This window comes from Centruroides vittatus, unplaced genomic scaffold (genome assembly GCF_030686945.1).
Source record: "Centruroides vittatus isolate TY-2023 unplaced genomic scaffold, ASM3068694v2 contig_1776, whole genome shotgun sequence".
Lineage (NCBI taxonomy): Eukaryota > Metazoa > Arthropoda > Arachnida > Scorpiones > Buthidae > Centruroides > Centruroides vittatus.
The window spans coordinates 1,227,980-1,254,306 of NW_027121087.1; the positions used below are offsets into that span (position 1 = coordinate 1,227,980).

At 28.6% G+C, this 26,327-nt stretch overlaps 1 protein-coding gene across 1 annotated transcript in view; it reads right to left on the bottom strand.

The window, feature by feature from the left end:
• The window catches only part of LOC136969321 (deubiquitinase DESI2-like), a 36,630-nt gene extending 15,228 nt beyond the window's left edge, over positions 1-21,402 (bottom strand). Inside the window, exons 1-4 of the mRNA XM_067263451.1 lie at positions 21,247-21,402; positions 6,406-6,515; positions 4,102-4,174; positions 3,911-4,004 (exon numbers count right to left, since the gene is read on the bottom strand). Coding sequence (XP_067119552.1) covers positions 3,911-4,004; positions 4,102-4,174; positions 6,406-6,444 — 206 coding nt within the window. The 5' untranslated portion in view covers positions 6,445-6,515; positions 21,247-21,402. The remainder of the gene's footprint in view (positions 1-3,910; positions 4,005-4,101; positions 4,175-6,405; positions 6,516-21,246) is intronic.
• Between the last annotated feature and the right edge of the window lie 4,925 nt (positions 21,403-26,327).

Sequence of the window (26,327 nt, forward strand, 5' to 3'; positions counted from 1 at the left end):
ATCGCGTCTCGCCTCTTCTCACCACATATTCTCGCTCACATCTGCATAGTCGCACCCTTATGGAATTAGCTATATAATAAATGATGTAAAAATTGTTGTTCTTATATATGATTAATTAAATTCTTGAAGGTATAAAAAGAGGTTTAAAAACAATACTATATAAATCTTTTATATTTATAAGTTTTAATCTGAACATTTGTGGCCATCCATTTTATCTGAGATAGCATTGGTCCACATTACCTCAGATAATCAGGATTATACTATAATTTGTCTTCAGATCATTTTAATTTAGTACAAACTAAAATATAATTAGAAATGATTTTATATCATTAAATTTAGCTGTTATTCAAAATAAATCTGTTCTATATATATAAAATTCTTAGCTAAAAATATCACAAATGTTTTTCTATCACAAAAAAAAAAAAAATTTGTGGCACCAGGAATCAATGAATAATCATGAAATTTTTAAACAAGTAAATGAAGCAAATAGAAAGCCTCCTAGTAAATTCTAAGAAATATGTTATTTTTAAAACTTATAGATTCTATAATTTTTTTATCTTTATACATTAATTTATATCATCTTTAGCATATTACTTCAAATATACTGAAGGTTATATTGATAAATGATTACGATCTCATCTTGAGTGTGAAAATGCTTTCCTATGTAGTTCTTTCAGTTATTTGAAGAGATCGAAGTTGCAGGGACTCATGTCCTGGGAGTGTGAAATATTTGAGAACCTCCCACTGTCACCTTGCTAACACATCCCTCACAGGAGCAGTAGTGTGACATCAAACATTGTCATGCAACACAGTGGGAGTAATGTTTTGAAATGTTGCCATTTCCTCTGCATTTCAACAGATAATATGTCCCCAGATATGTTGGTAGTATGGAGTATTAACAGGTATATTCTGAGGAATGCATGATACAGTAACACGCTTTGGTCATCATATGCCACTATCAACATCACTTTAACATTTCCAGGTTCTTGGCTCAACTTCTTTGGCTGACGAGAAGTTGGGTGCTGCCATTCATTGGATTCTGGTTCATATGACTTCATTTCTGTTTCATCCAATGAATTTATCCTCTCAAGAAATTCATGACCTTCTCAGTTGTAACATTCCAAATGTTCATTTGAAAATGCACAGCAGTGTCATTTCTGCATCTCATTGAGGTGACAAGGCACCCATCATGCTGCAATTCTGTGGTACCCAAGTATCTCTTTCAACTCATTTGGCTTGTTCCTGTCTCTGCAGCTGTCTCACTGTCCATTGTTGATCCACTTCTGACAGTGACTCAATCAAATACTAAGAAGACCAGAATGTATCACATGATCCACATCATCATGGCCTTGGTGAAATGCTTTTGCCCATCATGCAACTATTTGACACAGTAATCCATCATATGCTTCTCACAGTCCTTTGTAACATTCTTTAGCATTACTTCTACATGCCATCTCAATCTTTATTCATGCACATTGTTCCCAATTCAAAAATAATACATTAAAGTGGTCTAGTTCAACACCACTAATTCAATGCTTTATACTTGTTCCTCTTTTTGACATGAACTGATCAACCTGTGTACACTGAACACAAACCTACTCCCACTACATGTGCTAGAAAAAATAATGATGTTACTAGCTAATATTCACTCAGGAGACAGTGTTGCCATTACTTTCTTTAAGATCCTTGTAATATTTTAGTTAATTAATTAATGGTATTTTATTAAGTTTTATGGAAACTTGCAAGGAGACAATGACATTAAAGTCACAAAAATATACTGAATGACATTGAAATCTTTGTGGAATTTATTTCATTTTTATTCATTTAATTTATTATTAATTCACTAACTTTATTGTAAAATTGACAATAAAATGATAATCCTAGATCTAGAATCACTACAGAAAGTTAATGTTTTTTAGGTATTAATGCCACTAACCTGAGCTGTAGCTAAATACAAATAAACTTACAAGTTATTTCCCACTAAATACTACATTTAACATTTAACTGTTATAGTATGCTTCACAAACTAGTATTGGATATTTCATTAAAATACTCTTAAACCAGTAAAATGATGTATTAATCAAATGTTTTTAGCTGTCTAAGCAGCCATCATCAGAATGCAACTAAAAAAAAAGGAATAGAATAGAATGTGAAATGGAATATACAGAATTTGAATTAACTTAAATACAGGTATACCTCGACTTACGTCCCTCTCGAGTTACATCGTTCCCGATTTTACGTCGTTTGTCAAAAAAGTATATGGAAAAATAAAAATCAAGTTTAAGTCAGTTTATTCGACTTTAAATCCGTCCGCCATAAACATTGAAGTCGTAATATCACTAGAAAAGCGTTGAAAGCACATAAAATCATATTAAAATATGTACATTTACAGTAAATGTTAATACAGTATAATCATCATAAATCCTAGGAAACGAACCATGAAAACATCTGTGTTTTTGTGTTGTCGTCTTATTTAGCGGTCTTTAAGTGCTCATTATTGGCGTTTCCTCCATTATTGGCGTTTAGTTACGACGTAAGTCGAAACTATGACTTACGTCGTAACTACACAAGTAAATTTGACTTACGTCGTTTTTCGACTTATGTCGCCTCTCCTGGAACCAATTACCGACGTAAGTCGAGGTATACCTGTATAGAACAAAGTTATAACGAGAATTATAAAATAAAATAAACATAATTGAGTATATGAAAAGTAAAATAGATAGAGTAGCTACAAATTATATTGCTAAATAAAGACAGAGTACCCTATCCAAATTAACACATTTACTATCTTTATACACAACAAATACATTAATCCCTCCATTTACATGGTAATTGGTTTCACAAAATAAAACCATTTAAATGAAGCCACAAAAAGCTGCTTAAAATAGACATCTTCTATATTCTCAAATACAGTTTTACTCTTACTGAGGTAAACAAAATTTAACAAAAGTTTTTTTTTAAATATAGGTCTATCTAAGAAGTTACCAATAACAAAAAACACACTTTTCAACGTAACTATTATTTACTTCCATAAAGTTAATTATTTAAAATTTTCCAACCATATTAAAGTGAATTTGCATAAATGAAGGGATTATTGTAATCAATAAGTTTCGTGTTTGAGGTATTTTCAATGTAAAAGTTTTTTTTTGGTAAATATTAATTTAATACTTTTTTAACTTTAAAGACAGAAAAGGACTATATAGGTCAAAATGCTGAGTGAATGAAATTAGTAAAACATAATAAATGTTTTACTAATTTCATTCACTCAGCATTTTGACCTTCATCGATTCATTCATGAAAACTAAGATGCAATAATTATCAAAAATTATACTATATAAAAGACAAGATTGAGATTCACATTCTCCATAATATGAAGTTATTTTTAAATTAACAACGTAAAACACGTAAACAGATAATAAAAATATCTCCTTTACTCGCCATGTCCAATCACCAGGAACAAACTATTCTCCACAGCAGAGACGACCTTTCTTTAGAGGCTACGCCTCTGCCAAATTATGTAAAACAGTCTAAAATGTCCACAGGTGACAATCCCTTCACAATTAAAATTATTTTTAGATGTTTTTCTTAATATTAACTAAAATAAATTGTATGATAAATTACATTAAAATTTACTTTATAAGTTGTTATAAATACTTCATTCAATCAAAATCCTTTCATGTAAAATTGAAGAGTAAAATTTTTGTGATAACTCAAAAATTTTTTAAATCTTTATTCTATATTCTTATTTCTAAAAATTAACATGTGTATTCAAAATTCAATGATTTTAACGACATTTTAAATTCTGGTATAGTATCTTTTGTCATAAAATAGATTTAATATTAATAAAATTTACATCATTTTTACATATTAATCTTGAGATAAATAACTATATTGTAATTAAAACAATTACTTGAATCTGAACTGTTTTCCTAAATCATCTGCATCTCTTGGATTGATTTCAAAAATTCCAGAAATAGGAAAAGGATGACCTCCATAAGCAAATTCTAAAAAATAAAATTGTTTAAAATAATTATTAAACTTTAAACGATAATACATATTAATTTGGATTTAAGTTCATATAAAGAAATTATAAAATCTTACCAGTGCCATATAACTGAACTCCAGAGTGAAAAACACCCAAACCAAGTGGTGAAGTGTATTCATTCATCCAATACTGACAAAATAAAATTCAGGAATATGTAACAAAAATATTCATATTTTCAGTCTAAAATACATGTATCAATAATCAAATATAAACAAATTTTTTGAGTTTAATGAAACCTCACAGAACTGCTGTAATTTATTTTTTTCTTATATTACAGTCTTATATTATTCGCTTGAATTTTTCTGTACTGATTAGCAGAATAAATTATTTATTTTAAATGGCCAGAAATACAAAATAATATTGTCTCTCTCTTAAATAAAAATAAAATTAATTATATATTGCAAATGTAACATAATTACTACAATGATACAAAAATTTAAATTATTCTATAGTAATACTAAAAAATTATATCTAGTAAGATGATATATTTAAGATTATTTATTTATGATATTTATATAATTATTTTTTTAATTTATAAATTAATGATGATGATTATAATTCAAATCCTTTAATAAGAAAATGAATATAATTCTGTCTATTTCATTTCTCCCGTGATTATTATTTGTCATTGAGTATACATTTATTAATTCTGTCACATAACACAATCAATATTAGCATATGTTCATAAATAAAAAATATATTTTCTGTATTAAAGTACAGGAAAACCCTAACATATAATATGAATTTTCTAAAATAATTACAAATATATTTAATAAAATTTATATATTGTTCTGTATATTCATAAGTCACATGTATTGCTTAAAAAAATGTAAAGTATTAACCTTGAAAATTAACAAAACTTTAAAAAATAATATAGAATATAAGTGCTTTAATAAATTTGTTTTATCAATTTAATAAAATACTTTTAATCACAATTAAACTACAAATTCTGTTACATTCTGTTCTCTATAAATTTCTATTTGTCACATAAAATCAGTATTATATTATTTAAAATAATAATATAATACTGGTTTCAAATTAAACATTCATCATTTTTTCCCCTCCACTTACAAGTTCTTTTTGATATCAAAATCTTTGACTGTAAGACACATTCTGATTTCAGAGGTATTACACAACATCAAAAATGTGCATCTTAAAAGCCTATATTTTCTTGATTCTATCATCAGTTATTTAATGTTTGTAGACAACTTCTTTATCTTTACACTAAAGAAGTAGTTTATGAAATCTTTTAAAAAGTAAGTAAATGTGCATATATTGGGTGTTCTGTGAGGTAGTAACAATATTTTTACAGCATGTACTAGAAGCCTAGAAAATTCAAGTGTCCTATAAACATAACCCTTCAAATGCATTGTTTTAGCATTAGAAGGGACTACCGTATTTTACAGACTATAAGACGCACTTTTTTCTTCAAAAAATTGCCTCCAAAATTCAGGTGCGTCTTATAGTCCGTAGCGTCTTATAGGTATTTTTTTTTTAAAACTGTTTAAAAATTAAGGTGCGTCTTATAGTCCGTAGCGTCTTATAGGTATTTTTTTTTTTTAAATTGTTTAAAAATTAAGGTGCATCTTATAGTCCATAGTGTCTTATAGTCCGTAAAATACAGTAAAATTTAGACAAACTACTACTTAAGATGCTGCTCTGTAGTACTGCTAAACACTGCAGAAAGTCCTCAGTTCTTTCAGCTTCTATACTGTACTGAAGAGCCAAAAAATGAAAGAAAACCTTACATTTTTGCAAAAACATAAGGTTCTGAAGATAAGAAGCTAAAGGGCAGCAAGACTGAGGCTTTACCACAGTGCAGAGCAGCATCTTAAGGAAAGCTAATCTGAACTTTAACTCTCTCGAGCACTAAAACAATGCATTTGAAAGGCTATGTTTATAAGATATTTTGGATCCCGTAGGCTTCTAGAACATGTATAAATATTGGCACTACCTTGCAGAAACCCTTATGTATATAATGATATCATGATCACTGTCTGAAATGTGTGCAATGCACATTTTTGATGCACATGTATTAGGCACTTAACGTGAAGGAAAATATTTGTTTATACAAAAGTTATATTAATTTAATAGTAAAATTATATAATTAATTATAATAACTCATTTTATCTAATTATCTAATTTATTTCTAAATAAGACACTTTAATTTTATAGATTATTTAGTTGAAGATAACATGTTTACAATCTCTATAATGTTTTATTAAATTTGTCATTTGTTTGGAAATATCATGTCTGCATGAACATTTTTGTTGTTTTGAGAAAAACAAAATTAGAATATAATTTATTTTTATTATAATTTTTTATACAAATTTTTACAATTAAAAGTTTTATCAACATACCATATCATAAATATTTAAAATTACAGGTTCTCTTGCCATAATGAGTAGAGTCCTCTACTGAATTTTAAATCCAATCACATCTGCTTTTTAATCATTTAGTATGGTAAGACCTATAAAAAACAAATTTTAATATATCTACTATAATGCTGTTAAACAAATTATTAATGTTAGATTAATATAAAATAAATTTAAAATCTTATTACAATGGTATAACAAGCATAAAAACCAAAAATCCAACAAAAAGTGTAAATTTAACAAGAAACCAATGTTTTAGATTGTTTTTAGCAATCACTGTTGGATTACAAACTGACAGGTTTTGATACAGACAATCAAGTTCAAGTGTACCTAGATAAGACACATCTCATATACCACTTAGAAAAACTGGAGACATACAAAACTTGGAGGAAAGGCAAAGCCATTAATTACAAGTTTCTCATTAAATTTATATTTCTTGCTGGATTTTTGATTTTTATGCTTGTGCTATAGACTATAATTTTATCCAGTTATTAGTTCTATATTTATTATAATGGAGATTTTTTCGCAATTAAATATTTATTTCTGGATAGTATTAGTGTATTAGAAACTAAGCATACTGAAATCAATCTTAGAGATGTCATAAAGGTGTTAAAATTAAAGCAATAAAAAAATTTCTAGAATATAAAAAAATCATGTTATTTATTACATAAGTAGTTCATTTTCAAAACTATAATGTATGAGAGTTTTTTTATTCTACAAGATAACAATACACATTTTCAGAAAACTAATATCTTCATGCAAAGATACATGAAGTATCCAGTAAATTCATTTAACAACACCTGAATGAGTATATAGTGACCATTTTAAAAGACAAATATTGGATGCATTTGTTGGAAGCATTCTTTCAACTATGTGCTTCTCTCTCCAAGTGCTGAAAAATATTTTGAAACAGTGTGCAATTTTGTTTTCTATACTCAGCAATTAAAAAATGTTTAATTATTAAACCACACTGAATACTCTGATGTAAAAGTAATAAGTTCTTAACATCAATACTCTTTATACAGCATCTCCCAATTAATATTTTCCTAGTAGAATTTCTTTTAGTTTTTAATACATAAACTTCATAAAAAGTACATAACTTAATACATCCTTATATAATTTAGTAGCATTGCAAACTCATTAAGAAATCTTGAAACAATGATTTTTGGCCAATGTTTACATAAGAAAAATTTATATTTATGTCCAAAAAATTTAATACAGCTTTAACAAAACAATATGTAGAAATAGTCTCAAGTTATATTCCATACACAATTGGTTGAAACATTAGAATCTCACACAACATTTTGAGAAGTGACCAAGTATCAAGAAAGAAAATATGTCTTGAACACGGCTGACACTAGAAGAGACATCACAGTATCATATCATACAAACACCTATAACAAGCTTGGCTAACTTATAATTGATATGATCAACTTTCATGAGTCAACAGTACTAATGATCTATACCAAAAAAATATATCCAATGAATTAATTAAATATAAAACATGTTTAAATATTCTACTTGTGTAGTATTTTAACTTTTGACTCAATTTAAATTTTACACGTTCTACTGAAAGCCATTATGCAGTTAATTAATTCATACCAATGATCTACCATTATATTTTTATTCTTTTATAAAAGTTTATTAATCCATTTTTATAAAATTATGCTGTAAAACATAGTTGCAATTATTTATTGCATGGTAATCGACATTTCAGATTAGTTTTTCCTGAAAAAAAAAAAAAAAAAAAAAAAAGGTAAACAGCACCATTTATCATTCACTATAACAAAAGACACTTTCATTTCCATTCATAACTTCATTCATTGCATAAATCATAACTTTCTTTTCTCTTTTGCATACTCATTTTGCATATAACTGAAAATATTTAGGGCACAATGAAACAATTTTTTAAGTAACAATATAACTTAGATAGAACCATTGACACAAAGAGCATGTTCCACTTTTCCTCATGTTTTTTGTTCAAGATCTGCATACATTCTTTTCATTGCATTGCAATCAGAAACAAAATGACCATGTGTTATCTTACACAATAGGAAACTGACAACCTAGAGCAATAGTTAAAAACATTTTATGGTAGAAAATAAATAATTTATATTCATATGGAAATTAAATACTTTTGTGTTTTAGCAGGCCATATTATCAGCAATTGACCAATAATAATGCCGTGATTGACTTGCTGGCCATGCTTGCCCTACAACAAAAAATCAAAAAGTCTAAGCAAGCTTTCATGATGTCATTAACAATAGTCAATTGATTCTCCAATATACAGAAGTGTCAGAAACATTGTAAAGAATGTGTTACAATTTATTCTTTATTTTTTATTGTAAATTTTGCATTTTTTTTCCTAACAAAATTTATTTATTGCTGTGTGTTATTTTCATGCTGTATAAATGTAATGTCTTTGGTATGACGTGCAGACTATTCATTAGTACATAAAAAAGCAGCTATTTGTTAAAAATCATATTTACTGTTTGATGATCAGAAAGTGATGTTTTAATCATTTTACATCCTAATATGATTACTTTTTGCTTATTATATGCATTATATTGTGTTTTAGTTATGTTTCTATAAATTAGTTGGGATAATTCTTCATTCAAAGCAATGGAAAATAGGTTCCTGGTTAACCTTTTCCTGCAAAACACCTAATCTTCCATCACCTTGAATTATTTCTGTACTCCAAAATTTAATAGCATTAATGTCCCATTATATACAAGTTACCAAGCCAAATTTCATTTTATAATTTGATAAAAATTGCCAGAAAACATATGACATATACAGAAAAATATATTTCTATTTGACTATACATACATAGATGAGTCTTAGAAAGACTCGTCTATGTATGTATAGTCATTTTGTAATCTTTATCCCGTCCTGATATATAAAACAAAATAGGTGCCAACAGAAACAGTGGAAATTTTGTTTTTTGACTTTTTGGCTTTAGGGATCTGAAAATGTACGATTTGCAAAAAACCAAAGTTGATCAACTTTGATATGATTAAGATATTTTCCTGTGTTATGTTGTAACAGCCAGGAAAGTAAAATGAAAAGTAGATTTAAATTTACATTTCTGGAAAAATTTGACAAACTTCAATATAATTTTAGTTAGTTCTACCATTCATAACATATTACTATCTAAAGATTATCGCAAAATTATTTTGAAACTGATCAAATCCTTTTTGTAAACACCAATTTCTCAAAGAATTTAAGAAATAATGAGTTTATCCAATATCATTTCATATACATTTAATCAGCTTAAATTTAACTTAAAACTTTTCATGTTTCAAGTTATATCATTCATATATACAAATATATACAGTCTATAGACATGACTACCATATTTAAAAAAAGCATGGCAGATATGCCAATAGACTCTATAATACAACACAATAACAAATTCATTTACATTCTAAATAGAGTGCTTAGTATAATGTAATATAAATTCATGATATTCATATTCTAAAAATACCCTAACTTTTAAACTTAAAACCTGTCTTTATCTGAAAATTTCTTTACATCCCAATATATGATGCTTTTTGATTTTAAATTTTGGGCATTGAAGATATAGTGTCTATTTATATAACTTTATAGTTTAATTTAAAAAACGAATATTTCATATATACCGTATTTTACGGACTATAAGACGCTACAGACTATAAGACGCACTTTAATTTTTAAGCATTTTTTTTTTTTAAATACATATAAAATACATATAAGATGCTACGGACTATAAGACGCACCTGAATTTTGGAGGCAATTTTTCGAAGAAAAAAATGCGTCTTATAGTCTGTAAAATACGGTAATAAAAAAGACCAAATTATAAATTTTCAATTCTACAATTAATAAGATTTTAGAAAATAATTACTATATAAATCCATTTTCTTAAGCTATAAATAAAATTTATAATATAACAATTCAAAATCATTTTACATGCAGTTATAAATACACAGCACTCTCACTAATCCAAACTCTGCTTAATGCAAACTAATTTTGTTTGTTTTTCTGCTAAATGTTCAAGCCAAAAACCAGAAATTGCTGTATTATTGTTTTAAAAAAGCATGAAAAATCTGTATAATTGATATGTACTATACATTTTGCCATAAGTGTATATAATAAATATCATTTAATCATGTTAATCATTATTTACTCATGATGCAATATTAAATTGCTGGTGTATTATACTGGTTGGTGTTAAAGTTGGTAACGGACAAACAATACCGAATGAATTATTTATTAATTAATATGTTTACAAGTTATAATACATTTTAAAATTGTTTTAACATGTCCTTTTAACATTAAAGTCAATGAAGCCAGAATTTCTTTTAAATTTAGTCTTGTTTTCTTATTTCGCATAATGTTGTTATTAATCAGTCATTGTTCAGACTGTTCTAAAGTGATTAAAATAAGTGGCATCTACTGCATTCCAAGCATACTAATTTGATTTTAATTTTGACATCTGGAAATGATATTCATCAGTAGAAATTTCAAAAATAGCAATTATTATTAGCGAGGTTGAGGACGAAGTTTTAAATGTGAAAACATGTACATCAGATGTTCAGTGCTGCTTTCCTGTAAGCCTAGATATTTGAAAATGGCATTTGGAATGCCGAGCATGATTCCACTGACTTTCCAAACACTATTGTCAAACTTCTAGGCTTACAGAAAAGCAGTGCTGAACATCCGACGTACACGTTTTTGCGTTGAAAACTTCGGCTTCAACTTCGCTATTATTATTATTATTATTTAAATGTAGACTAATTAAATTTAGGCACAGATTGTACACACAATGTACAGTTAAAAATTTATTAGTATGACTTTTTTTTGGAGATTGTAAAATCCTTTCAAAATTAATTACTCTTTTCTAGCAACAAAACTTTTTAGTCTATTAACTCCAATATAACTGGATAAGCACAAAATAATATATTAAAAAACCCAACTCCAGAAAATTTCAAATAAAAATAAAGTTTAATGAGACAAAAATATTTTCAGTAATCTTATATTACTATCATCAAGTACATTTGAAAGTGAAACATACTGCCAAACGAAAGACTTTTAAATTTTACGACTGTCTTCTCTTGAATGGATGAAAATTATGGCTACTTTGTTCTCAGTGCCAGATTATTGATGAACTTCCTTTAAATTAAAGCCTTCCAGGCTTGTGCAAATGTACTATTATTCTTATAATTGATTTTGATGACCACCTTGCATGCCTTATAGATTTATAACTTTTCTAGGTTCTTTATATCAAAATGATTTTTAGACTTAACAAAACCAAATCTTTTTTAGACTTAAAACAAACACATAAAGGAACAAGATTCCTTTGAGAAGAAACAAGCATTACAGTGTTTGCACTGGATGTCAGTGTACTGTACATCCTCTGTTTTGATCAAGCCTCTTTACTACACCATTCAAAATATCATTTTCACATAAGGAACCTAGAAAAGCTAGAAATCTACAAAAAAATTTTAGACTTATCAAAACTATATAGAGTAATTAAATCTAATTCTAGATGCATATATTTAGTCAAATTTATTTAGAAAACTACATAAAAATATTGTTACAGTAAAAACAGACAATATTATATTAATTGTTTGCTTATGTATCCCTCATACAACATGGTTTGAAAATTGGGGATATCCCCAGTGGTGATATTCGAAATATTTAACAAGGGGTTCGCTAGCAGAAAATTTTTCCCTGACAATCACCGACAAATGAAATGGAAGTTTTGAATAGAAATAAATACAATACCTTTTCTTGCAACCGTATATCTAACAATCAGTGGCGTACTTGGAACGTAACGAGCCATGGGTGAAGGGCAGGTAACGATAATATTTTAGGGCTGTCCACCTTTTTTTTAGGCAGGGGTAATCTTTACCGCAAAATGGCACTTCTGGAAATACACACGTGTCATCATCTCTCGAGATACATTATACTTTTTCTTTCGCTGTCCATAGCCCGACACGTGTTCGACAGCCAGCTTGTATTATCTCGCGCGCGTGGCATTCTGGGATCTCTTTTATGACTGGATCAAGAACTCTCTTGAATCGATCGCGATTAAACCTCGATTGAAACGGTCGAGAGAGATTGCACCAAGACATACTCCCTGACCTTGCTCACAATCTAGATTGAAATGCTCGGTACGAACGGGGTATAAGGCTCTAGTTTAATAGTATTACAGAGTATAATATGCATATTTTAATATATTTTTTTAAAAAACAAACCCACTGAGAAATGTTCCGTGTGTTTAACAAGGTTCGAGAAACTGAAAATTTTAACAACGGGTTCGGGCGAACCCGTTCGGAAAACTGAAAATTTTAACAACGGGTTCGGCCGAACCTGTGCGAACCCGCCGAATATCACCACTGGATATCCCCCATACAACACAACTTCAAGTTTTGCTCTAACGTGGTTTTGGAAATCCTCCATACAAAATTTCACAACTTTTAAGAGTAAACTTTGTTATTCAATATTTTTTTTATGTAAGTAAACATGTATGTTGTCTCAAATTTGCCCATGGAGTTTAGAATAATAAAATTTTCAAATTATTTTGTGCTTTTTGTCAGGTTTACTTTAATGAAAATTGATAAGACAAGGAAACGCCTACCTCTAATGCCAAATTGTCTATTAAATTATTAGTATTTTCTAGCCCGATAATATTCGGCTTTGGTTGATGTATAGCTTTAAATGTATCAGGTGTAGTAAAGATGTTTGATTACCTATAAATGATTACTTCGTTCGTAAAAGTGATGAATGGAAATCCAGAGATATTTTGGTACTCAAACAATTCAGTATTCAAACACAAATTCTGGAAAAAAGTTGCTCAGCACTGGACTGAAGAAATGCAACCCACTAGAACAAATTTTCGATTAATAAGATACTTTTTATGGTAAAAAATAAGAAGATATAAAAATGTTGCTGGTACTTCTGATCAAGATCAACAAAAAAGCTGAAGTGATGGCAATACTTTGTAAAAAGAAAACATCATAGTTTAGCTAAAATTAATATTAATGCTCAATACAGTATTTTTAATTCTGATTGTTAATTAATTATTGATTGGAAATAAATTATCAATTGCTTTAATAAACATATTTCTCTTAGTAATGAAAAATAATAGTATACTTTTGCTAACTTCTGGAATGTAATCCTATGTTTTACATTAGTTCTTTGTTTCATATAGCATAGATTCACAAAACACGACACTTTTTCGAAACATAGTTACAGTGTTATATGAGGGATGCCTATATATTATAATTGAAATAATTAAAATTATGATAATGATAAAACAATATTTGATAGAACAGAAAATATAATTTATATTGTACAGTTAATTTCATATATACTCTTAGATCAGTAAAGATTTTTATCTAGTGGTAGTCCCATTTATCCTGCTCAAACAGGACTAGGTCCAATCCGGATGACTGAAATCTGGAAAATTCATTAACAACATAAATAACACAGTTTATATACATTTTATTTTATATTTCTAATTTCTTCTCCATTATAACAATCACTTTCTTTCTAGTAGCTTGTGAGCACTAAGATTGGCTTTACTTTACCGCTAGAATTATTACACCACCACAGGACATCAAATTAGACTTAGAAAAACACTATTTTATTTTCAGAATGAATTTTGGACGTGGAGTCCCTGATCGGCTTTTTGCTATAAAATTAATTAATATGAGGTTAACAATTTTTAAAAGGCCTGTAATTGACAGGAATGAAAAAGGCTGTAGACTTACATTTAACATGTCAATTCGATATTTTGAACCTTAAACATTAAAAGATTAAACACGAGATAAAACAAAAATTTAATCTTTTAATGTTTAAGATTCAAAACATTGAATTGACATGTTAAATGTAAGTCTACAGCCTTTTTTTTATTCTTGTCAATTACAGTCGTTTTAAAAATTGTTAACTTCATATTTATTAATTTTGTAGCAAAAAGCCAATGAGGGACTCCACATCCGAAATGCATTCTGATAATAAAAGTGTTTTTCTAAGTCTAATTTGATGTCTTGTGATGGTGTAATAAGTCTAGCGGTAAAGTAAAGCCAATCTTAGTGCTCACAAGCTATTAAGAAGACTAGACAAGAAGCATATCATAGTACACTTTCTTTCTTTTAGATGTCATTTTCATGATGTTCGCAAAAGACTGAAGATAACCAAAACTCAGTGAAACAATAGTAGCTGTGGGTGTTGAGTGAATAACAGCTCACAACATTACAAATGATAAACTTATTAACGTGTTGATTGTGTGAGAAGCACATTTTTATTCAACAGGAAAATAGCAGTTTTTTATAATTGAAAATCTTAAAATATTAGAAAAGATTCAACAAGATATTCAGTAAACTTTAAGAACACTCCCATGAAATTAATAACAATGATCATATGCTGATTCATGGAAAACAAGTCTATTCTTGCAAGCTGCAACATTATACTCAGGCAAGAATGTACTAGGATTTCTTTGATTTATTCATGTTTATAGGTTTTTCCATATGTCTATCTTTTGTAGACAGGGATTGTTTTATAATCTGGATAAACTGGAAATCCAGATCCAATAAATGGGATTCTACTGTATGTTCTTTGAACTGATTTGTAAATAATTTTTATGAATTTTAAAGACAAGAAAAAATTGCAATATTTATGATAAATTCAAACTATCAAATTTTCAAAACCCAGCCTAATATTCTACCAGCTTAATTAAACAATTTAATTTTATAAACAGAATATTTCAGTACTATTTAACTATTAATATTTAATAATAATAATACAGTAGAGCATCGATTATTCGACTTAATTGGGGACTGGGGTTGGTTAGATAACTGAAAAGTCGGATAACCGAAAAGTATGAAAAAATACATTATTAGTATAGTGTATTAGACCTGGTTTAAATACTAGCCTCCCTTTCATGGTCGAGCCAGTGCTGCCAGCTAAAACATGCAAAAATTTAACAAAAATAATATTAAAGTAGCCAAGACATAACCAAATATTGTAGCACCACATCACTAGCGGACATTTGAATTTGCCGACTAGAACGCGATCGGTTAATCGGGGGTCGGATAATTGATGCTCTACTGTAGTTATTATTATCTTTGTTATGTTGCAAATGTCATGCTCAGCTGATACTGGTGTCGAGAGCTATACTGGACTAAAGTCAAGGCATACCTAACTAAACAAGTGTAACATTAAGCTTCTGTATTATTGGTATGTGTCAACATCTTGAAACTTCCTAACAATATGACGTGTTCAACATTGATGTTCTGTAGTGATGAACACATCATCCACATATCTTGCATATAAAATTATGTCGTCGTTGAAAACAGGCAGTACTTTACTTTCTAAACGTCATAATACTAGTTCACATAATAATGGGGATATCGAGCTCCCTATTGGAACTCCTCGTTGTTGTAAATATGTTTTGCCTTCAAATGCAAAAAATGAAGTATAACAAATTAGGTGTGGGAGTTCTAATATGTGTTCGTGAAATTTCGTAGCATTATTAACGTTCGAAAAAATGCGGCTCCCCTACATTTGAACTGGAGAAAACTTGTTAGATATATCCGACCATGAATTCAAGATTACCCATATGCTATTAATAACTCTGTTCAACTGGTGGATAAACTCAGAAACATTAACCTAGAAGACATGAATTTATGACCGTAATGGATTTTAAATCATTATTTCCATCTATAAAATTACCACCTTGTTTTTGCGAGATAAGAGATTTCCTCTTTTCGAATGTTTAGAAAGTAAAGTTCTGTAGTGTCATGTACATGTTTTTATTAAGGTTTAACATTTCTACACTCAAGTAATGACCTTGAAAAATTCCTTGCTTGATATATATTTGATTTGTTTTTATGTGAGTGTTATGGAAGTTAAGATGTACAGTACTGCAGTAGAGCATGGTAAGGAAACTAATGAGTTGAGATGAATTTTGTAGGCAGAAGTGTGTGCAGCAGCCAAGTGTGTGGGACACTGTCAAATGCTTTTCTTAATCAATATGCCATGTGTATGTTTCTGTGTTACTTATAAACTTGCCGTACGATAACAGAGTCAATGAGTAGTTGGCATGGTTTACCTGCCTTAGTGGTCTGTGGCTGGATTACCTCAGAAACATCAAGATTAGGCTCATTTCCCACAACTGGTGTGGACATTGCAGTAGCCATACTTGGACCAGTGCTGCTGCTTTCGCCACTGGTGACCAAGGGAGAATTTTCGAATGTGATCCTCTACCTAACTCATGAGCATGGATCTTGTTAACCCGGGTGACATCTGAGCCAATATTACACTTGGATTGCATTATCACCTAAGTTTCAACCCACATCTGTGGAGATCTGTTAGTCTTGGCTTCGTTTCTCCCCATAGACCTCACTGGCATGAGTGACCCTACCAAAAAGCAGATACTCCAGCCAGCAGAAGTCTGTGGTTCATCAGAATTACTGAGCTCTCTCACCACAGCAAGGTGGTGACTGGCAAGAGAGTTATTATTATTATTATTATATATAATATTGAATATTGAAAAATGTACATAAACAAACATACTGCATATTTGAATAATGAAAGTAAGAATTTTATCTTTAAAATATTTGTTATTTGAACAAATTTGTAAATATGATGTTTATTATTATTACTATCTCATTAGAAATGTAATCTATCATTTTTATTTCCATTGAAATGTTTGTTAAAACCTATATATTATTAACAGAGGAAAAAATATATAACCTATATATATATTTTATTTGTTAATAATATACAGGGTGGGCCAGCAAAAACGAAACGGCAGAGTGTTCGTGTTCGTCCAAGCAAAGCACTCGGACAGGTCGATTTTACTCTCGAGGGGACATCTTTTGCAATAAAGTTTTTGCGATTCTGAATATTAACTAAACAAACATTTTTTTCAAAATAAATGTTTGTTTAGTTAATACAAAATAAATGAGTTTTTAAAATTTTTTGTTGTCTGTTATATTCAGAATCGCAAAAACTTTATTGCAAAAGATGTCCCCTCGAGAGTAAAATCGACCTGTCCGAGCGCTTTGCTTGGACGAACACGAACACACTGCCATTTCGTTTTCGCTGGCCCACCCTGTATATTGTACTGTTCATGTTCTATATATATGTTCTGTTTCTGTTATAAGACATATATATGTATCTTATAACATTATAAACCAAAAATTATAATCATTAATATGAAATAAAGTGTAAAAAAATTATGTTGTTATATTCACAACAGACATTTAAATTTTTTTAAGTTTATGTATTTTGGAAAATAATACTTAATACAAATCAACCTTTGTGTTTTATAGAAGTCCAAATAAAGCTATTATTGAAAAAAATTGAAAGTCTAAACTTTCATAATCAATTTCAGAGAAGACAGTTTATTCTAAACATATTCCAGTTCTAAAATTTGCACAGTAAGTAACAGGTATCCCTTGCTTAATGCGAGATTTGATTAACATACAAAATTAATTGTGGCAATCCCTTTATATATGAGGCACAAGTTTTAATTCACACAGCTTTACCAACTGTCTTTACTTAACATAGACCCTGTATTTTGATTAACATGATTTTGATATACATGGTAATGTCAAGAGATTAATTAACCACATTAATCAAGAGATATCTGTATTTAAATATATAAGCAGTACTTTTTTTTTAATAAAAATTTATTAATTAGTAACTATAATAAATATTATCTAAACAAATTCTGATTGCAATCAGTTCAGAGATACTATCTTGAAATAATAATAAAAAAAAAAAAAAAAATAGTAAAAGATAACATTATTAGTTTATTCCACTCCTCTCTCCAAGTTTCACCACTTTCATAATACAGACATACCCAACTTACATAAACTAGGACTTATAAAAAATATATATAAAATTTATATAACGTATAATTTACTGTACTGCTATATATAATAAACTAATAATTTTATTTTATTTTTATAGTATATTCAATTTTTCTTATAATTTTCTCTATTTTGCTTCATATAAAAGTAATGTAACTAGTAACAATTAAATACATTACCAAGAAACAAATTCCAACTTTAAAAATCAACTTACAGGTTTAAAAAAATAGAACAGTTACATGAATCGAAGAGATCCTGTAAATCTAAGATATTTTAACTTTAGTTAAACATTGATATCTAATTTAAAAGATCTATTATCATTTTTATTGTTAAATTCATTTTTATAACTAAAAGTATTTAACTACATTTAAATTTAACATTTAATTACAAGTATTTAATAATTTAAACATATGATCATAAAAATTCAAATGAAATACAATACAGTGCTTATCAAAAAAGAAGCATTAAAAATTTATCTTGTGTTATGTAATTTTAACAAGTACTATTTTTCATGCTCCAAACAAAAAGTCAGTCATCATATGATATCATATTTAAAAAGACATTTCTAACCATTTCTAAGACGTGATATGTTCATTTATTAGCCACACACATATATATCTTTTTGTGAAATGAAATTTTAAAAAATCTTTAAATGAAATAACTCACCATTTATTTTGTGTTTGACGATTTCATTTCATACATTGTATGTTTTTCTACATATTATTTGAAAACAATAAAGCTAAAATAAAAAAAATCACATATATGATAAAAACTATGTCAAAACAACTTTAGCATGTTATATATATTGCAATATTTGGAACTGAAGTATGACAAGATTTTTGTAAGCAGTGAATCAGAGAATAGTATTTTAATAATTTGTTGTTGCTTTTAATGAATCACTTAAATGTAGCTGATGCATACAGCATGATATTTAAAATATTGTCATTATACATACATAGGCTGTTTCTTTTTCAACCTCTGATGGTCCATAAAACAAAGACAAGTGTAAATATCAAAATCAATTTATTACCAAAAGTTAAGTACAAACGTGATTACTTTTCGACATAATCACCATGCAGATTGAGACATTTGTCTATCTGTAAATGAGCTTTGAAATCCCCTCTTCGTAGAATGTTGCTGTCAGTGACTTGAGATGAGCCTTAACGATGTTGTTTTGAAGATCGTCATTAGTCTTGAACCTCTGTCCTCCTAGCCACTTTTAAATTAATTGACAAAATATAATTAGGATATAAATGAAATTGCTGCATAATATGTCTTTCTTTTTATTAAATGTTAAAAGATAATTTTAATTTGACAAGTGTAAATGTACTAGTATTTTAATTGGTAAAATTGCAATAAAGTATTACTAAACATTAACAAAAGTGCTTGTTTCCAATTAATGCACTTTAAATGATTCATTGAGTTTAGGAGCAAATTGATTTAAGATGTAATCATAAGTCACGTATATCCTTGGTTATTTTATTTAATATTTTGAAGGAACTAAAATAATCATTCAAAATATCCATATAATAGTTTGTTTTTATTTTTTGTGTCTATTAAATATAATATTGACTTTAAACTAATATACTTAAAAATATCAAAAATTCTTATAAAATTGCATATCAAATATAATATTCTTATACTGAAAATAAAGATATTATTTTAGTAGCCTATCTATTTACATCTGTTTACATTCTTATCTTCAGAATTATAAGAAAAAAGCAAAAATTATTACAATATCCAACAGTTCTTTTTTTTTTCTTCATACTGTCCAAAAGTTCATGTTATGAAATACAGTTGAAAATATTATGATAAACACTTGTAGTAAATTATCAATTCTTGGATTAAATAATCAATAACATACTTTCGTCACTTCAATAATACTTTTATCATCATTTAAAAATTATATATAAATTAACTAAATCAATAATAATTTTATCTTTAGTGAAGTCAATTATTATAAAAATTATATAAATCTTTGTTTCATCAAAGTATACATTACTTCTAGACCATCAATCAAAAAATACTTGAATAGCTATCAATGGAATTATTGATTGTTAAATAATATGTCAAAACTATTTGAAAGAAATTTTTATCTTTATAAATCAATTATATGACGACATACAAAAGCAAAATATATTAAATCTTAAAGAAATGGAGCATTTCAATAATTATGCTCAAGTTGTAATTCCTGAAAAATTTCACTTTTTCACAACAATTGCTACGTTCGGCCACAACGATTAACCGCACATTAAATAAATATCCTGCATTTAATTTACTGTTACATCCACATTTTCTTTTCTTTTTAATATAATTCCAAAATTTCTCTTTTTTAATGGAAGAAAAACCATTCTGCCCAATATATAGTGGGGCAACAAATCATGATACTATTATTACTACTACTACTACTACTTACAGCTGTTGAAGTATCAAGGCAATAAAACACACCTTGACCTATATTAAGCTAGAAAAGCTTTCTGAAAGATCTGTTACTCCTTATAAATTCTTACTGATAAAGATTGAAATTTCTGGTACCATTACTTTAATTTTTTTTTTCTTCTTACCTTTTCCTTCAGTATGTACAATAAATTATTTGATATCATTTATAACACAGTAATTACAGTAAAACCTGTGTAAAACGGACGGACCGAAGATTTTTCTGGTTTTCCACTTTACTCGGGTTCCGTTTCGGACAGGTTTTACTGTATTTACAAAACACAGCATTGTAGAGAATAAACACATTCATTGTAGTTTCAGACACCGCAGCGTGCATTAAAAATAATCAATTTCAAGGATTCTTTTCTACGGATCTTGAAAATTGATCAATTTCGATTGATAACGAACAGTATGAGAGATTAAATACAACTAAGGAAATCAAACGTTGTCACACAACTGGTTATTTATTATCCGACCCAAATACGAACGTAACAAGAATATTAATAGTTAAAGGGGTTTCACTTACCTTTTTTTACTTTCTTAACTTGACTCCATTGCCGTCCTTTGTTTAAAAATACATAAATAACAAAACATCAATTATTAATACATTAATTTTTTTTCAAAATAACATCATAAATTGGCGAAAAATCAAAACATAGAAACTTCCCGACTTTAGTTCACATAGTAGCCGTCAGGCGTACACTAAAGTCATCTCGATTCGATTGTTGCAAAAAAAAAAAAAACAAACAAATAAATAAAAATAATAATTAATTAATTAATTTTTATTTTTTCTTTAATTAATTTTTGAAGATTTTTTTAAAATTATGTATACAATACTATAAAATTATTAGCGAGACAAATATTAAAATATCAAAAATGTACTAAGTTCGATCATTTATGTATATACTGTACTGTAATTCGGCTAAATATAACAACAAAATCAATAAAATAAATCTATAAGTGAATGTATTTACTTAAAAGTCTAGTGTTATATATATACAGTATATATACACACTAAAAATATTCATTTATCGTATAAAAATAACCACAAAAACTGGTGAGAGCAAAACATGGCGTTATATAAACAGTACGGTTCTTAATAAAACATTGCAAGTTCAATAGCAGCAATGATAAGTGTTCGTCTCATTGTTATAAAGTTTAATTTATACAATTTTTAAATTAATTGCAAAACATAAGCAAAACCTATTAAGCACAGAATAAATTAATTTAAAATACATGAAAATGCAATAACAATGGTAAATATATTCAATGTAATAAAAAAAAAATTATTATTGAAGTGGTGGTGCAAAAAAATGTTATGATTCCATTAAAAAATGGCAATGGCGTGAGTTTTGTTTAGAACGAACTTTTTATTTCTTTCTGCTTCTTTAGCGACAATCTTTTCAATAGTATAACAATATAAACGAATTAACATTTAAAATTTTAAATATTGTATTGTTACGAACTCTAGATATACATATTTATTCATAAAGTAAATGTAATATTGCTATTTCATTAATTCCGCATACAATATTAAACTAAAACAATCCCTAAAATACAATATAAAAACCTCCCAACCACACTCAAAATTTAATCTTTGGGGAAGCCGATTTAAACGGATAAAAACATTTTTGATGCGAATTCAATAAAATTCCTATCTTGTGTGACCGATAATTCATAAGTAATCTAAGATACGACGTAATATAAGTAAAAAATGAATTTTAATTAAGAAAAAATTTTGGAAAATTTACTACTGTTCTTTTCCTTTTACTTTGGAGGATGCCAAGTCCTCTTGCATCCTTCTGGGTGCTCTACTGCTCCTTACTACAGCCATTTCTAAACGACAGCTTTTTTTCAGGAATATATCTTGTTGATAAATAAACAAATTAACCTTCAAACAACGGTCATTTTTAATGTTCCTGTCAGTGGCCGCTGTTCAGAGGTTTGACTGCGCATTATAAGATGTTTTAAAATAATAAACTTTAAATATTTATGAAAGAATAAAATAAATTATAATAAAATTATTAAAAGCTTTTCTTTTTTCAGTTAATGGAATTATATAATATTTATCTCTCGCTATCTTTCTTTTAGAAAGTTTTAAACTTTACTTATCTTTCTATTATAATACGCTTTTTTATTACGTTACGAAATACACAATTTCCCTTGCGTCAACGGAAATTGCTAATAAGGAAATTCATGCTTCAAGGAATACTGAGAATGTGTTACGAATTTATAAAATGGAAACTATTTTATTTACGTAATTTACACCCAATAAAAGATCAATAAACATAAACATATTTTATACATTGTGTATTTATCAATCTCTTATCTCTTATTATTATTATTTTTGTCTTATGTAATAAAAATGGAAAATATCATGTTAAAAGTATAAGTAACATGCAATATATATATATATATATATATATATATATATATTATGATAATGCAGAAAATCTGTTTTAAAATCAAATGTTATAAAGAATTTACGTCAACAACTCTTACAAATCATTTTTAGCGTAACATAAAAATCATAATTTATAACGAAGAAACATGACAATTATTATTCCAAGATATTTTTGAAACACATTATGCAAATTTATTCAAGATGATTGACTGGTCGAGCTTCCAATTTGCGTTTTTATTACTTCGTAAACATTGATTCGAATTCGAATCAGAACTTCAGTAATGTTTTATGAATTGTCTGGCCATACATATGAGTCACTGCCTAATCTTCTGGTCCAACCCATAACAACTTATCGACCCTCTAACTGAGAGGATTATTTTAAAAACAGTTTAAAATGCATTTTCTGTTCCTGAAAAACACTTTTAATGAGTTTATATTATTTACAGGAATGTGGCATAAATAAAATTTGAATTACTTAAAAGTAAAAAGTTTTATATAGTTTATATCATATCAGTACCAGTGCTAGGAGTGAAAAATAATAAAGTAAGGCAAGCTTTGCTAATGCCACACCATTGTATACATGAAATTAATAATGTGAATAAAAACTTCTATTGTTGCTCCTATGCATTTTAAGAATTTTTTGCGCATTTGCAGCCTCAAGCGTTTTTGTTATTATGATAAAATATTCAAAATATTTTAAAGACGAGTTTATTACAAAAAGCCGTCACCTAGACTCTCAAATCATCACCCGGCTCTGTACAATAGATTACTATATATAATATAGGCCTACAAACATTCAATTACATGCAGATCATATCTGTATTGGATCTGCTACTATGATTGTTTTTTGAATTATTTTTTACATTCGTATAATACTGGGAGAATATAAGTGAGAAGTAGAAAGAATAAATATAGATGACAATGTAAACTTTGACCTTTAGTAAAAGTTTGATACAGTACCTTTTATCAGCCCTTCAAATAATAGTCAGGATAAAGAAAGAAAGCGAAAAAATCAAATCGTTCATAAAAAGAAAGTTAAATTCGAATCAATTAATATGCTTCAGATTCTCATTCTGAATCCTGTCTTGTTAATTAAACTCATACGAGAAATCTTTATCTTACGATTATCCAACAAATCACATTATGTCTCACATATTTCACAACCAGCCTTGAGTTTCAATAGCATGTTTTTATATTAGCAAATCTCAATACTTTGTGAAATATGAAAATATTTTGCACTTTCACCTGTTGGAAGCGCGACGTATAGATAAATGAGACTGTATTCATCATTAATGAAATATCTTCTGCTTTGAGTATTTTCCATCAATACTCGTACTATAAAACTTACAAGCTGTAATACGATAATTTACATTATTCAAATAAAAAGTCATAAACATGTAAAATATCATTAGAATTTTCATCCTAAATAAGTATTGTACATGTATTTGCTTCATAAAGTATCATTAATGATAACCATTTGTTTCCATATGTAGCATGCTCAACGACTGGATGACAGAGGCAGTTAAAGAGTCTGCCTACTGCACTGAGAAATCCGGGATCGAATCCAGGCGAGCAAACCTGAAAATTTTTCAGGAAATGGTCTGTCCCAGATATGATGGGCGCCAGCGCCGTAACTAGCCTTTTATGCGCCCGGTGCGAGCATCTGTAACTACGCCCCAAAACTTGGTCCAGGTCATTTCTGCGCCCCCAGGGTCTACGCCCTGTGCCTGGGCACCGCCCTAGTTACGACACTGATGGGCACATCACTTTCATTCGGCTACCCCAACTGTAGGCCTGGCTAAACTAACACTGGGTGTGGAAAAATTGTTCTGTTAGTACCCAAGGAGCAGTAGAGCCAAAAAGAAAGAAGAAAACCACACACAAAGACACAGTCGAGTCAGCTTAGGGGCATGACACACCTTCGAGATAGCTGTGTCATGCCCCTCCCTTACCTGAAATAACCAAATCACCCAGACTGTTAATGGTATTTAATTCTCTTCACTTTTTCATGTCGTAGAAGCTGTAACTTATAACACACTTGAAAACGTTATAATACATTATAATATTATTTTATTTTACCTATATCACACTGGTTTATATTCTTACACCATCAATTTTATTCTATCGAACAATCAGTAAATACAGTGTAATTACCATTCATATCACTTTCACTTATTCCCAAAAATATAGTAGGTGGTCTAGCCGGAAAGATGTGAATATTTTTGCTTCAAAATTTTTTAATGCTCTCTAATTGGACGTACTGTACAACACAAAAACAAATAAGTACAATTCTGCCTTAGTCACATGACACCGAAATCTGGTAGCTAATCACTTCTTGCCCGTGTTTTCGAGATGATGACGTACTGTACTGTACAGTACTGTACTGTACATGTGTTCTGCGCTGTTGTTCATGTGTATTTTATGATATCTTTTTAACATGTAATTGCTTCTCATATGTGTGTCCAATAAAACTAATGTGTTCATTACGATTGTGTAAAAATCTTTTGTCAGCGGGAAGTTTCATCAAATTTCAACAAATAATATAGCATAGACAGACGTCATGCGCCCTGGGTACTTAGTCTCGAGTTATGTAAGTAGCAACACGATTGTGTTGAAAGTCTCACGTGTTACGAAATCGTTTAGCAAAGGCCGCGTTTCTTTATGCAGCGAGTGTAGCAAAATGACGTCACGAGCAGTGTTGGCCAATTAGAAACCAGTTTCAGTGTATTCGCTGTAAAGCGCTTCTATGCCATGTGATATTCTCAACGCGTTCGTATAGCTACTAACATAAATCGAGATTAGGCACCCTGGAAAGGAGTGTATAGTAAGATTAAAGACAGAATTTTATAAATCTTTAGAATTATAGAGCTCTCTTATGTTGCTCTAAAAATGCCGCCGACACGGCACTCATTTAAACAGACTGCTCTTCTATCCGGTGCTCTATTAAGGGAAGTCCCTCTAAAAGTAAACATAGAGGAGAAAATCAGGAACATAAGAGAATACTTTCTCAATTAAGCTAACCGCTCAATTATCCGGTTCTGCAAGTGGACTGGACTGGCGCGGTTTCGATAAATGAGTACTCGATATATAATTCTCTATCATTACAAAACTTTTCGAAATTCCAAACGTATATTAAGAATATTATTTTTAATTTTAAATAAATTAAAAATAATTATTTAAACTTTAAAAAAATATATGTTTAG